The 14,400-nt window shown below is 35.3% G+C and overlaps 1 protein-coding gene across 2 annotated transcripts in view; it reads right to left on the reverse strand.

The window, feature by feature from the left end:
* Nucleotides 1-862: 862 nt before the first annotated feature.
* The window catches only part of LOC117325847 (nuclear distribution protein nudE homolog 1-like), a 31,884-nt gene continuing 18,346 nt past the window's right edge, over nucleotides 863-14,400 (reverse strand). Inside the window, exons 7-10 of one of the 2 annotated variants that reach the window (XM_033882345.1) lie at nucleotides 12,241-12,332; nucleotides 10,577-10,671; nucleotides 9,870-9,899; nucleotides 863-2,980 (exon numbers count right to left, since the gene is read on the reverse strand). In XM_033882345.1, coding sequence (XP_033738236.1) covers nucleotides 2,917-2,980; nucleotides 9,870-9,899; nucleotides 10,577-10,671; nucleotides 12,241-12,332 — 281 coding nt within the window. In that variant the 3' untranslated portion in view covers nucleotides 863-2,916. The remainder of the gene's footprint in view (nucleotides 2,981-9,869; nucleotides 9,900-10,576; nucleotides 10,672-12,240; nucleotides 12,333-14,400) is intronic. The other variant, XM_033882353.1, reaches the window with a different exon arrangement.

Genomic DNA, 14,400 nt, shown 5'->3' on the forward strand with positions numbered 1-14,400 from the left:
ATTACCAATAGTGGTATTATGGTATTTAACTATTACCAGTAGTGGTATTATGGTAAGTTACTATTACCAGTAGTGGTATCATGGTATGTTACTATTACCAGTAGTGGTATTATGGTATATTACCAGTAGTGGTATCATGGTATGTTATCAGTAGTGGTATCATGGTATGTTACCAGTAGTGGTATCATGGTATGTTACCAGTAGTGGTATTATGGTATGTTACTATTACCAGTAGTGGTATTATGGTATGTTACCAGTAGTGGTATTATGGTATGTTACCAGTAGTGGTATTATGGTATGTTACCAGTAGTGGTATTATGGTATATTACCAGTAGTGGTATCATGGTATGTTACCAGTAGTGGTATTATGGTATGTTACCAGTAGTGGTATTATGGTATATTACCAGTAGTGGTATCATGGTATATTACCAGTAGTGGTTTTATGGTATGTTACCAGTAGTGGTATTATGGTATATTACCAGTAGTGGTATTATGGTATATTACCAGTAGTGGTATTATGGTATGTTACCAGTAGTGGTATTATGGTATGTTACTATTACCAGTAGTGGTATTATGGTATGTTACCAGTAGTGGTATTATGGTATGTTACCAGTAGTGGTATTATGGTATGTTACCAGTAGTGGTATTATGGTATATTACCAGTAGTGGTATTATGGTATATAACTATTACCAGTAGTGGTATCATGGTATGTTACCAGCAGTGGTATCATGGTATATTACCAGTAGTGGTATCATGGTATGTTACCAGTAGTGGTATTATGGTATGTTACCAGTAGTGGTATCATGGTATATTACCAGTAGTGGTATTATGGTATGTTACCAGTAGTGGTATCATGGTATGTTACCAGTAGTGGTATTATGGTATGTTACCAGTAGTGGTATCATGGTATATTACCAGTAGTGGTATCATGGTATATTACCAGTAGTGGTATCATGGTATGTTACCAGTAGTGGTATTATGGTATGTTACCAGTAGTGGTATCATGGTATGTTACCAGTAGTGGTATCATGGTATGTTATCAGTAGTGGTATCATGATATGTTACCAGTAGTGGTATCATGGTATATTACCAGGTGTGGTATCATGGTATATTACCAGTAGTGGTATTATGGTATGTTACCAGTAGTGTTATCATGGTATGTTACCAGTAGTGGTATCATGGTATGTTACCAGTAGTGGTATCATGGTATGTTACCAGTAGTGGTATCATGGTATGTTACCAGTAGTGGTATCATGTTATGTTACCAGTAGTGGTATCATGGTATGTTACCAGTAGTGGTATCATGGTATGTTACCAGTAGTGGTATCATGGTATGTTACCAGTAGTGGTATCATGGTATGTTACCAGTAGTGGTATCATGGTATGTTACCAGTAGTGGTATCATGGTATGTTACCAGTAGTGGTATTATGGTATATTACCAGTAGTGGTATTATGGTTCGTTACTTTTACCAGTAGTGACCATGGTATGGTGTGCTACGTAATGTACCTGTATCTCATAATGGATGAAACTAAACAAACTGTGAAGACAATACCAATGTTACCATTTACATTACCCAAATTAAAATTGAGTATTAGAATGTAATTCATTCATGGCAGTTCACATGTGTAGCTATAGGAGCCAAAATACACATTTGAAGAGTACAAACCACAGACATTTCCAAAACCTATTATTATTGTACAAAATAAATGTATACAATATGGTTTAGGTAATATATACTATATGTAAATCTATACCATCACTACTTATAAGTCCCTATGTAAATCTATACCATCACTACTTATAAGTCCCTAACTCTCTGTTGTCTTCTTCGACTCATATCTATTTGCTGTGTTAAAATAAAGATTTGTTGAGTTTAATTTGCTCACAAATTAACTTTATCTACCTCATTTTGAAAATATATCTCCAATAATCTCCCTCACATCTGACATGGCTCCATTTCAGCAATTAAAACATATGAAAACACTTAGGGAATATACTATTTAGTACAACCACAAATACGACAGCAACATGAGCACTCCAGTCCTTATTAATATCAGTAATATGTACGGCACTTGCAATACTGTATGCATTGGGAACATAGTACAGTGTTCTTCCCAGGACCAGTTCAGATGGGCTCAGAACGTAATAATATCTTCAGAGTAAATTATAATGATTTTAGTTCAATCTTTTTCAAATGACTGGTGTTACCTTTCCTCTATGATAATTGGTCAGTAAGCCTAAAACATCAACTCACCAACAGTTGAATCAAAACTCTGTTCAATTAACGCTTTGCTTCTTTTGGTTAATTTGAAAAAAGGCTGTGATGCTAAACTTTAACATGCACATATTATAAACGTATCAGATTAAACCTGGGTGGTAAGAATCTGAACCAAGTTATCTTTTCCTGACCATCCAGCTATCTTGAAATCCCAGGGAAAACACTGCACTATACATATATATATAACCATCAATAATGAATTTTCTGACAACATGATTGACAAAAAAAAAAGTAAAAAAATTATCTCATTAGTATAGTAAGGCTTATATATCACACCCAGTATCAAACCTAAAATAAAATTCATCTAGAGCAATTTTGTTTCTGATTTCCATTGAGAAATCTTTTTCATCACAAACATTGTATCTGAAACACTTTTCACCACAATGTTTAAGTGCAGTATCAGTTTTTAAACGTGTCCACCTTACTGCAGCATAGGAGTGAAAAGTTTGATGAGATGTGTCCATGTTGGCACTGTAACACAAAATGCTTAGGCCCACGTCCCTCTCCCAGCTGTAGGAACTCACGACATACACAAAAACATTCCTCCATCTGCATGTCTGTGTCTCATAACAGCAAGAATCCTAGAAATGTATGTAACACACAACACTGGCCGTATGTACCGAAGTCTCTGGGCCCTATACGGGTATCTTCACTCCCTGTTGGGGAGGGACTGATGCTCCTCTGTTTAACCTCTTTGCCCTGCAAAATCAAAATATCCAACAAATGTGATTAGAAAAACTTTCTTAACATTTTAGTCAGATAAGTTTGTTAGTAATTCCTATTTAAGTAGTACAAGGTACAAATTTTCATGGTTACTCTATATAAAACGAACAGTTCTTGTCATACATCAACAACATGTACAGTGAAACCTGACTACTGACACAGTATGGGACCTAGTCAATGTGTCGGATGTGACAGTGTGTCAATATAGTCAGTGTCAGATGTGACAGTGTGTCAGTAAAGTCAGTGGTCGGTAAAGTCAGTGGCCAGTTAAGTCAGTGGCCGGTTAAGTCAGTGGTCTGTAAATTAAAGTCAGTGGTCAGTAAAGTCAGTGTTTGGTACAGTCAGTGTTTGGTAAAGTCAGTGGTCAGTAAGTCAGTAGTCAGTCAATAAAATCTGTGGTCAGTAAAGTCAGTGTTTGGTAAAGTCAGTGGTCAGTAATGTCAGTGTTTGGTAAAGTCAGTGTTTGGTAAAGTCAGTGGTCTGTAAATTGAAGTCAGTGGTCAGTAAAGTCAGTGGTCTGTAAATTGAAGTCAGTGGCCTGTAACGTCAGTAGTTGGTAAAGTCAGTGGTCAGTGAAGTTAGTGGTAAGTAAAGTCAGTGGTCTGTAAAGTTAGTGGTCAGTAAAGACAGTGGTCAGTAAGTCAGTGGTCAGTAAAGTCAATGGTCAGTAAAGTCAGTAGTCCGTAAAGTCAGTGGTCAGTAAGTCAGTGGTCAGTAAAGTCAGTGGTCTGTAAAGTCAGTGGTCAGTAAAAAGTCAGTGGTCAGTAAAGTCAGTGGTCAGTAAAGTCAGTGGTTGGTAAAGTCAGTGGTCAATAAAGTCAGTGGTCATTAAGTCAGTAGTCAATAAAATCTGTGGTCAGTAAAGTCAGTGCTTGGTAAAGTCAGTGGTCAGTAAAGTCAGTGGTCAGTAAAGTCAGTGTTTGGTACAGTCAGTGTTTGGTAAAGTCAGTGGTCAGTAAAGTCAGTGGTCAGTAAGTCAGTAGTCAGTAAAGTCAGTAGTCAGTCAATAAAGTATGTTGTCAGTAAAGTATGTGGTCAGTAAAGTCAGTGTTTGGTAAAGTCAGTGGTCAGTTATGTCAGTGTTTGGTAAAGTCAGTGGTCAGTAATATCAGTGTTTGGTAAAGTTAGTAGTCAGTAAGTCAGTGGTCAGTAAAGTCAATGGTCAGTAAAGTCAGTAGTCTGTAAAGTCAGTGGTCAGTAAAATCAGTGGTCTGTAAAGTCAGTGGTCAGTAAAGTCAGTGGTCATTAAGTCAGTAGTCAATAAAGTCAGTGTTTGGTAAAGTCAGTGTTTGGTAAAGTCAGTGGTCAGTAATTAAAAAGTCAGTGTTTGGTAAAGTCAGTGGTCAGTAAAGTCAGTGTTTGGTATAGTCAGTGTTTGGTAAAGTCAGTGGTCAGTAAAGTCAGTGGTCAGTAAGTCAGTAGTCAGTCAATAAAGTATGTTGTCAGTAAAGTCAGTGGTGAGTAATGTCAGTGTTTGGTAAAGTCAGTGGTCAGTAATTAAAAAGTCAGTGTTTGGTAAAGTCAGTGGTCAGTAAAGTCAGTGTTTGGTTATAGTCAGTGTTTGGTAAAGTCAGTGGTCAGTAAAGTCAGTGGTCAGTAAGTCAGTAGTCAGTCAATAAAGTATGTTGTCAGTAAAGTCAGTGGTGAGTAATGTCAGTGTTTGGTAAAGTCAGTGGTCAGTAAAGTCAGTGTTTGGTAAAGTCAGTAGTCAGTAAAGTCAGTGTTTGGTAAAGTCAATCATCAGTAAAATCAAGTTTCACCGCAGTATTTGTTTCTCAATAGAAACCACACAAAATATCAATACAAACTAAACCTGTGATAACATTGCAAAAAAATGAACTTCCTAAAGATATTCTTATAAGCAATACTGTATACCAGTCATAATTATTCAAAAAGAATACAAACCGTCAAAGAACTATTTCTTGTGGGGTTAAATATTACACACAAGTACACACAGAAAAAAAATACTAAGTGATAAAATGCTTCTCATTATAACCAAATGCGCTGAACTAGTGATATTAAAATATAAAGTATATTTCAAGACATAGCTGCAGTATAATTCAGTACAAACAAAATTAAAGTTATTTTACCAATATACAGGCCCAGGAAAGCTAATTCATAATAGTTAATTAAGCAAATTTAGCAAGAATTAAAAATGTGATTCTAGTTAAAATGTTTTAGTCACTTAAACTTTTACAGGCAAATAAAAATAATTAACTTTAAAATGTTTTTTTTTTTTTATAAATTTATACCGTTTTGTTAATTGAAAAATTTAAAATTAAAAAAAAGATTAAAAATTTAGCATGCATTCATTGTTAATTAAAAACTCTGGATACAATCACACAGCTGAATTATATTTATAAAGATTGCAGATTGCTAACTTTTGTTTTGGTCACAATTTGATCTGTTTAAAATTCATGATGTCATATAATGCACCAATGCCATTTTCCCTCACAAAATATTTTTCAAACCCTGCTGTCATATAGTGTTACATATACATGTATTGAAATATTCCCGTAGGAAGAAAGATGATTCCACAAAGAATTGATACTCATGAACAACATTGCCATTTTTTATATCACAAAAATAATTTTGTTCCAGAATTATAAAAAAAAAATTGAACAAAACAAATTTTTGTGCATTTCAATTCAATTTAGAGCTTAAATATTTTCTGATTTATGGAAAATTAGCTCATTTCAGCTAAATACATGTACATGGGAAAAAAATCATGTCATTTTTTGCTGCATTTTGTGTAACCTAAAAAGCACAAAGAAAATATCAGTATACGTAAAGGGATGCTGTGAGATTCGGGTTTTTTAACAAAATAGTAAAATCCTGAGTTTAGAAAGCTGATGATTGCACTTTACAGCAGGTTCTACTACATGTACAGGTTATCAGGTAAATGACTTCTGTACTACATGTACAGGTTATATCAGGTAAATGACTTCTGTACTACATGTACAGGTTATCAGGTAAATGTCTTCTGTACTACATGTACAGGTTATCAGGTAAATGACTTCTGTACTACATGTACAGGTTATCAGGTAAATGACTTCTGTACTACATGTACAGGTTATCAGGTAAATGACTTCTGTACTACATGTACAGATTATCAGGTAAATGACTTCTGTACTACATGTACAGGTTATCAGGTAAATGACTTCTGTACTACATGTACAGGTTATCAGGTAAATGACTTCTGTACTACATGTACAGATTATCAGGTAAATGACTTCTGTACTACATGTACAGATTATCAGGTAAATGACTTCTGTACTACATGTACAGGTTATCAGGTAAATGACTTCTGTACTACATGTACAGGTTATATCAGGTAAATGACTTCTGTACTACATGTACAGGTTATCAGGTAAATGACTTCTGTACTACATGTACAGATTATCAGGTAAATGACTTCTGTACTACATGTACAGGTTATCAGGTAAATGACTTCTGTACTACATGTACAGGTTATCAGGTAAATGACTTCTGTACTACATGTACAGGTTATCAGGTAAATGACTTCTGTACTAGATGTACAGGTTATCAGGTAAATGACTTCTGTACTACATGTACAGGTTATCAGGTAAATGACTTCTGTACTACATGTACAGGTTATCAGGTAAATGACTTCTGTACTACGTGTACAGGTTATCAGGTAAATGACTTCTGTACTACGTGTACAGGTTATCAGGTAAATGACTTCTGTACTACGTGTACAGGTTATCAGGTAAATGACTTCTGTACTACATGTACAGATTATCAGGTAAATGACTTCTGTACTACATGTACAGGTTATCAGGTAAATGACTTCTGTACTACATGTACAGGTTATCAGGTAAATGACTTCTGTACTACATGTACAGGTTATCAGGTAAATGACTTCTGTACTACATGTACAGGTTATCAGGTAAATGACTTCTGTGTCCTAAATACATTATCATCTCTGTTTATATCATTCTTGTATAAATATCTCCGTAACGTTACACTGGAGTTGTACAAACTATCACCGTGAATCACATGACTGTTACATGGTATATATCAGGTGATAGGTCTGCACATAAGAAATTTTACATACTGGTATATTGATGTTATTAATAATCTATTGTTTAGCAATGGAGATTTGTAAGACCAGCACCAGCACTGTTAACCATGGAATGAATGGGTTATGTTGTACAGAGATAGTTAGGAAAACTCCAGTATGCCGTATCTACTTTGAATCCTCATCTTCCAAACCCAAGGGATTGCTTTCAGCTTACCTTCTCTACAGATGTGTTTAGTGCCAGACTCATTTATAAGCCAAATTATTTGAATGAAGTATGTCGTTGTAAGACCATAAAGGCACAACACCCAATTCATGTCTTGATTTAATATATGATCAGCTAAATATCCAAAAGTGAAGAGAAGGAATATAAAGCAGAACCCTTTGATTTTTAGATGGCATTTCAGCAAGGCAGGCACTTCTGTGGACATTCACAAAATTCTTAACACCAACTGTTACATGTACTTGTTTGTCCTTGAGTCATAATACAAACGTTTAACTAAAGAATGTTTCTGTGGACAAACACACATCTTTCCCCTTCTCCCTTATATTTATTAGACACTGAATTTTTGGCACTCCATTGACCTTTGACCTTGTAGGGTGATTGGTATACAGCAACTTTTTTTGAAGATACCCTAAATGGTTTAAATGATATCACTGGATAAGACCTATTTGCACTTTTACCTATGACCTTAAATGGTTTTAAAGTTATTGCCAAGAAAAACAAAGGCATTTATTAGACTTTTGACCTTAAGGTCAAGGTCATTGTAACCTAACGGCAATACCATGCACATTTTCTTTAGGTGATGCACCTATGCTGCAAGTTTCATTACCATATTTTCAACTGTTTAGAAGTTTTGGCCCAGACAAGAAACAGTTGTAAAATTTGCACTTATTTGACCTTTGACTTTTTGGTCAAGGTTGCATGACCTAAAGGCGGTGCACTGTACATCAGTTTTAGGTGAGTGCAAGAATTCTCCAAGTTTCATCAACATATCTTCAATGATTCAAAAGTTATGACCCAGACAAAAAATTATTATTATCAGAAGAACTAAAAGAAAACAACCAGTACTAACACAATATGTCTCCCTTCATTCAATAATTATCTGAAACTACAACACACAAATATATATCATATCCCAATCCTCACACTATCGTACCCCAATCCTCACTTTCTATCCCAAATATCTACCGTACCCCCATCCTCACACTATAGTACCCCCATCCTCACACTATAGTACCCCAATCCTCACTTTCTATCCCAAATATCTATTGTACCCCAATCCTCACTTTCTACCCCAAATATCTATCGTACCCCCATCCTCACTTTCTACCCCAAATATCTATCGTACCCCCATCCTCACTTTCTACCCCAAATATCTATCGTACCCCAATCCTCACTTTCTACCCCAAATATCTATCGTACCCCCATCCTCACTTTCTACCTCAAATATCTATCGTACCCCCATCCTCACTTTCTACCCCAAATATCTATTGTACCCACTATCCTCACTTTCTACCCCAAATATCTATCGTACCCTCATCCTCACTTTCTATCCCAAATACTGTCATAACCTTTATCCCAAGACCACCTTCAAGGAGTTTATATAATACAAGTGCAATCAATGATTGCGAAAGCTCACCGGCGGCAGCAATCACACTATGCATTCATTTTTTATGTATGTATATGCATGTTATTTTGAAATTGTCTGCCACATAATATCATTCCGAGACCTCTAATGAATGTATAAACCAAATAAGAAGGGTGTGGACTCACAAGCTTTCCAAAACTAACCCCCAAAATCTTTAAAGTGGGTTTTTGTGTCAAAAAAGGTAAATCCACTAAATGGTAAAATGCATGATTTTGCCACAGCATCACTCCTGGATCTCTAATGAATGTATAAACCAAATTAGAAGGGTGATAGGTGTAAGCTTTTGGACTTACCCCAAAAACTTTAAAGTGAGTTTTGGTGCCAATTTTTTTCTGCATGATTTTGCCATAACATCACTCCTAGACTTCTAATGAATGTATAAACCAATTTAGAAGGGCATGAGGTATATACTTTTGGACTTACAAACTTTCCAAAAACTGACTCCAAAAACTTTAAAGTGGGTTTTGGTGCCAAAAAAGTTAAGTCCACTAAATGGGAAAATGCGAAAAAATCACAATTTTTTTCTGCACGATTTTGCCATAATATCACTCCTAGACCTCTAACGAATGTATAAACCAAATTAGAAGGGCATGAGGTGTATACTTTTGGACTTAAAAGCTTTCCAAAAACTTGCCCCAAAAACTTGAAAGTTTTGGGGTGGGACGCCGACGCCGACGTGACAGCATTAGCTCTCGGTTACTTGTAACCGGTGAGCTAATAATTCTCAACTCAAGTAGGACAGAAAAGATAATGTTTTACCATATCACAGTAAAATGTGGACATGTAATTGAAAATGAAGATCTAATCATGAATTTGTCCGAGATGAGCGAGAGAAATTGACTAAATGTTTATATTGACAATGCTGGTGCAAATTTGAACCCTACAAATCTGTTCCAAAATAAATGTACATCACAACAGAAAGGTGCTACAAATACTTAAATCATGACTTATGGCTTCAAAGCAAAACCAAAAGCAAAATCAACTCAAAAAAAAAAAAATCAGTTGTCCATATATATTTAAAATGATGATAGCAACAATTAATATAACATAAGCTACAACAGGAAATAAAATGTACATCTAGAATAGAAACCACATAACACCCACACATACTCAATCATGCACAGTAGTGACACAATGTTACACAGAATATTTAGTAAAGTGTTAAAGTCACCTTAGTCTTGCACCATGCAGGACGTCAGACCTACGATAAATACAGGAACGGCAGACACAGGTCAGTGTGGTGTTGTCAACAGGAGTGATAACACACCCAACAAATATACACAAATCAATCCGAGGTAAAAGTTATCTCGTCAAAATTGTTAACAAATCTTGAAGTATCAGACAATGTTAATTTAGCTTCTGATACAGTATAATACATGTATTCACATTCATATTTACTAATTCAATGAGCAGTTCATAAAATAAACAAATTAGAAATATGTAGAATTCATAGTTTTCTCTTCTGCCATATCTCTTCTGAGCAAACAGCAATAAGTTTCCCAAAATTATCCCACTAGACATCAATGACAAATTTTTAACATTTACACTTTGCCCAAAATAAGTAAGCATATCAATGTAATACCTCTATGTAAAGTTTACCTTTTGTAAAGGGAGACAACAACAAAATATTTGACGACAGTATTGGTATATCTGTAACAGTTACATTACTGTGGATAAGTTATACCTTATACCTGGACATATCCTCAACAGATATCACAATGATACAATTCTACAAAGAGAATTCACGAGGTGGAATCAAGCTATAATTGTACAATGTCACATGTTTCATGCCTTGTTACTTGAGAAAGGTGATTGTAGGATTTGTTTACAAAGTGTCACACACCTGACACACATACCAACCCCTGGACAGATACCAACCTTGGTGAGTTTGATGGACTGCCACCTCCTGGCTTACCACTTCTTGGCTGGTCCTTTACAAAATTTCGACATGAGGCTAGCTTCGATTCCAGAGCCTGGTTGTTGAAAACACAAATTTATTTTTATCATCAAACTAAACCTGCATTCAAAAAATATATTATTTCTTTTTTTTTCATTCTTATTCTTTAATAAATAATAAATAAAAAGTTATATAAACATTAGAATATCTTGTGGGTGTTTTTTTCTTCATATGCACTGACAGGGTCATTTTGTAAGTCGATTGGAGATGCAAAAATAAAAGATTTTGATAAATAAATTTCACAAAATCGAAGGTTTTTGCCCAAAAATAAAAAACAAAAAACAAAAAAAAAACTAAAGGGTGTGTTGAGATGCACATACTATATTACAACTACTCTCAGATTTGGTTAGAATAACATTGACACTTTTGTCCACATTACCAGCATCAACAATTTCCAGAAAGATATTCTGTAAATGAAGGCTGTATTGAGATGTCCACTATATGATTTCACTATATATACCATGTTTGACTGATACTTTTTGAACAACCCCCCTGAGTCATCAAAGTAGTGTGAGGTAGCCATGAATATTAGATCTCAAGTCAGAACTTTAAAGTGTAGTTAACCTCCCTGAGTCATCAAAGGAGTGCGAGGTAGCAATGAACATTAGATCTCAATCAAACTTTAAAGTGTAGTTAACCTCCCTGAGTCAACAAAGTAGTGCGAGGTAGCCATGAACATTAGATCTCAATCAAACTTTAAAGTGTTGTTTAACCCCCTGAGTCATCAAAGGAGTGCGAGGTAACCATGAACATTAGATCTCAAGTCAGAACTTTAAAGTGTTGTTTAACCCCCCTGAGTCATCAAAGGAGTGCGAGGTAACCATGAACATTAGATCTCAAGTCAGAACTTTAAAGTGTTGTTTAACCCCATGAGTCATCAAAGGAGTGCGAGGTAGCCATGAACATTAGATCTCAATCAAACTTTAAAGTGTTGTTTAACCCCCCTGAGTCATCAAAGGAGTGCGAGGTAGCCAGGTTTTGTTACTCTCCTGTTGCAGTACAAATGATGATGAGATGGCCATGCCACTATCAGGCATCCCTTCTAAATCTAAAACCAGATCATGCTCCGTGTACGCTTACTCTCAAACAAAGGCACACTGTATCACACACACAAATATGTATAAAGAGTTGTGAACATATTTGATTTTCCCCATATCACAAGAAGAGTTAACTTTTCATTACCTTTCTAACTATTTCATGATTTGATTACATTTTAACAACCAAAGACTATCCTTTTTACAAACTATACGATGATATTGCGTTTTTCTCTGTTCATAATACAATTTGATATTGTGACATTTTCTTTTTACATTCCAATGTTATATTGTGATATTATTTTCTTACAACAACGTGACATAATAATTTATATTAAATCTTTTTACAATACAATATGATATTGTGATATTTAATATTACTTACACATGCTCATAATGATATACAAATGTAGATAATGACAAATCATATCTGCAACTGATGACTAAAGATAGTGTCTATCAACATGATCTTTGATAACTGCAATCCTTCCAACCTTAACACATTAAAAATAGGAAGGTACCAGTTTTTTATATATTGATTGTGTACTTACTCCAACTTTTCGTAATAAATCTGCAACAATGTTGAGAGCAGAGATACGTGCAGAGGGGGTGAGGGGGGTACCTCCATTGTTACTAGGCAGACCTGCAACAAAGCAACACAACCACTACAGACCTCTCATGTGACTGTACCCAAAACTCCATACTGACTACAGTGACTATACATGTACAAAATCTTTAGAGATGGCATATAAATTATGTACTCAAATGACTAAGTGAACTATCAATTTCTTAAATCCTAAATTTTAAGGTATTTATAAAATCATCAGTGTACCCAAATTTCTACAGTGACAGTATACAGCTCTTTATATTGACTGATTATCAAAATCTCTTGTAGCATCTGTACTGTATCCAATTCTCTGTTGACTGTAGTAATACTTCATCAACTATACTCAAATATGTACAGACTTCTCAGACTATATGTACAGACTTGTCAGACTATACCCAAATATGTACAGACTTGTCAGACTATACCCAAATATGTACAGACTTGTCAGACTATACCCAAATATGTACAGACTTCTCAGGCTATACCCAAATATGTACCGACTTGTCAGACTATACCCAAATATGTACAGACTTGTCAGACTATACCCAAATATGTACCGACTTGTCAGACTAAACCCAAATATGTACAGACTTGTCAGACTATACCCAAATATGTAGACTTGTCAGACTAAACCCAAATATGTACAGACTTGTCAGACTATACCCAAATATGTACAGACTTGTCAGACTACATGTACAGACTTGTCAGACTAAACCCAAATCTCTACAGACTTGTCAGAATATATGTACAGACTTGTCACACTATTTGTACAGACTTGTCAGAATATACCCAAATATGTACAGACTTGTCAGACTATACCCAAATATGTACAGACTTGTCAGGCTATTTGTACAGACTTGTCAGGCTATACCCAAATATGTACAGACTTGTCAGACTAAACCTAAATCTGTACAGACTTGTCAGGCTAAACCCAAAATATGTACAGACTTGTCAGACTAAACCTAAATCTGTACAGACTTGTCAGACTATACCCAAATATGTACAGACTTGTCACACTATATGTACAGACTTGTCACACTATATGTACAGACTTGTCACACTATACCCAAATATGTACAGACTTGTCAGACTAAACCTAAATATGTACCGACTTGTCAGACTAAACCCAAATATGTACAGACTTGTCAGACTATACCCAAATATGTACTGACTTGTCAGACTAAACCTAAATCTGTACAGACTTGTCAGACTAAACCTAAATCTGTACAGACTTGTCAGACTAAACCTAAATATGTACTGACTTGTCAGACTAAACCCAAATATGTACTGACTTGTCAGACTATACCCAAATATGTACCGACTTGTCAGACTAAACCTAAATCTGTACAGACTTGTCAGACTATATGTACAGACTTGTCAGACTATATGTACAGACTTGTCAGACTAAACCCAAAATATGTACAGACTTGTCAGACTAAACCTAAATCTGTACAGACTTGTCAGACTATACCCAAATATGTACAGACTTGTCACACTATATGTACAGACTTGTCACACTATATGTACAGACTTGTCAGACTAAACATAAATATGTACAGACTTGTCAGACTATACCCAAATATGTACATTCTTGTCAGACTAAACCTAAATCTGTACAGACTTGTCAGGCTATACCCAAATCTGTACAGACTTGTCAGGCTATACCCAAATATGTACAGACTTGTCAGACTATACCCAAATATGTACATTCTTGTCAGACTAAACCTAAATCTGTACAGACTTGTCAGGCTATACCCAAATATGTACAGACTTGTCAGACTATACCCAAATATGTACAGACTTGTCAGACTATACCCAAATATGTACAGACTTGTCAGACTATATGTACAGACTTGTCAGACTAAACCTAAATATGTACTGACTTGTCAGACTATACTCAAATATGTACAGCCTTGTCAGACTATATGTACAGACTTGTCAGACTATATGTACAGACTTGTCAGACTATATGTACAGACTTGTCAGGCTAAACCTAAATATGTACAGCCTTGTCAGACTATACCCAAATCTGTACAGACTTGTCAGACTATACCCAAATCTGTACAGACTTGTCAGACTAAACCCAAATATGTACTGACTTGTC

The sequence above is a fragment of the Pecten maximus genome, chromosome 1, assembly GCF_902652985.1.
Source record: "Pecten maximus chromosome 1, xPecMax1.1, whole genome shotgun sequence".
Classification (NCBI taxonomy): domain Eukaryota; kingdom Metazoa; phylum Mollusca; class Bivalvia; order Pectinida; family Pectinidae; genus Pecten; species Pecten maximus.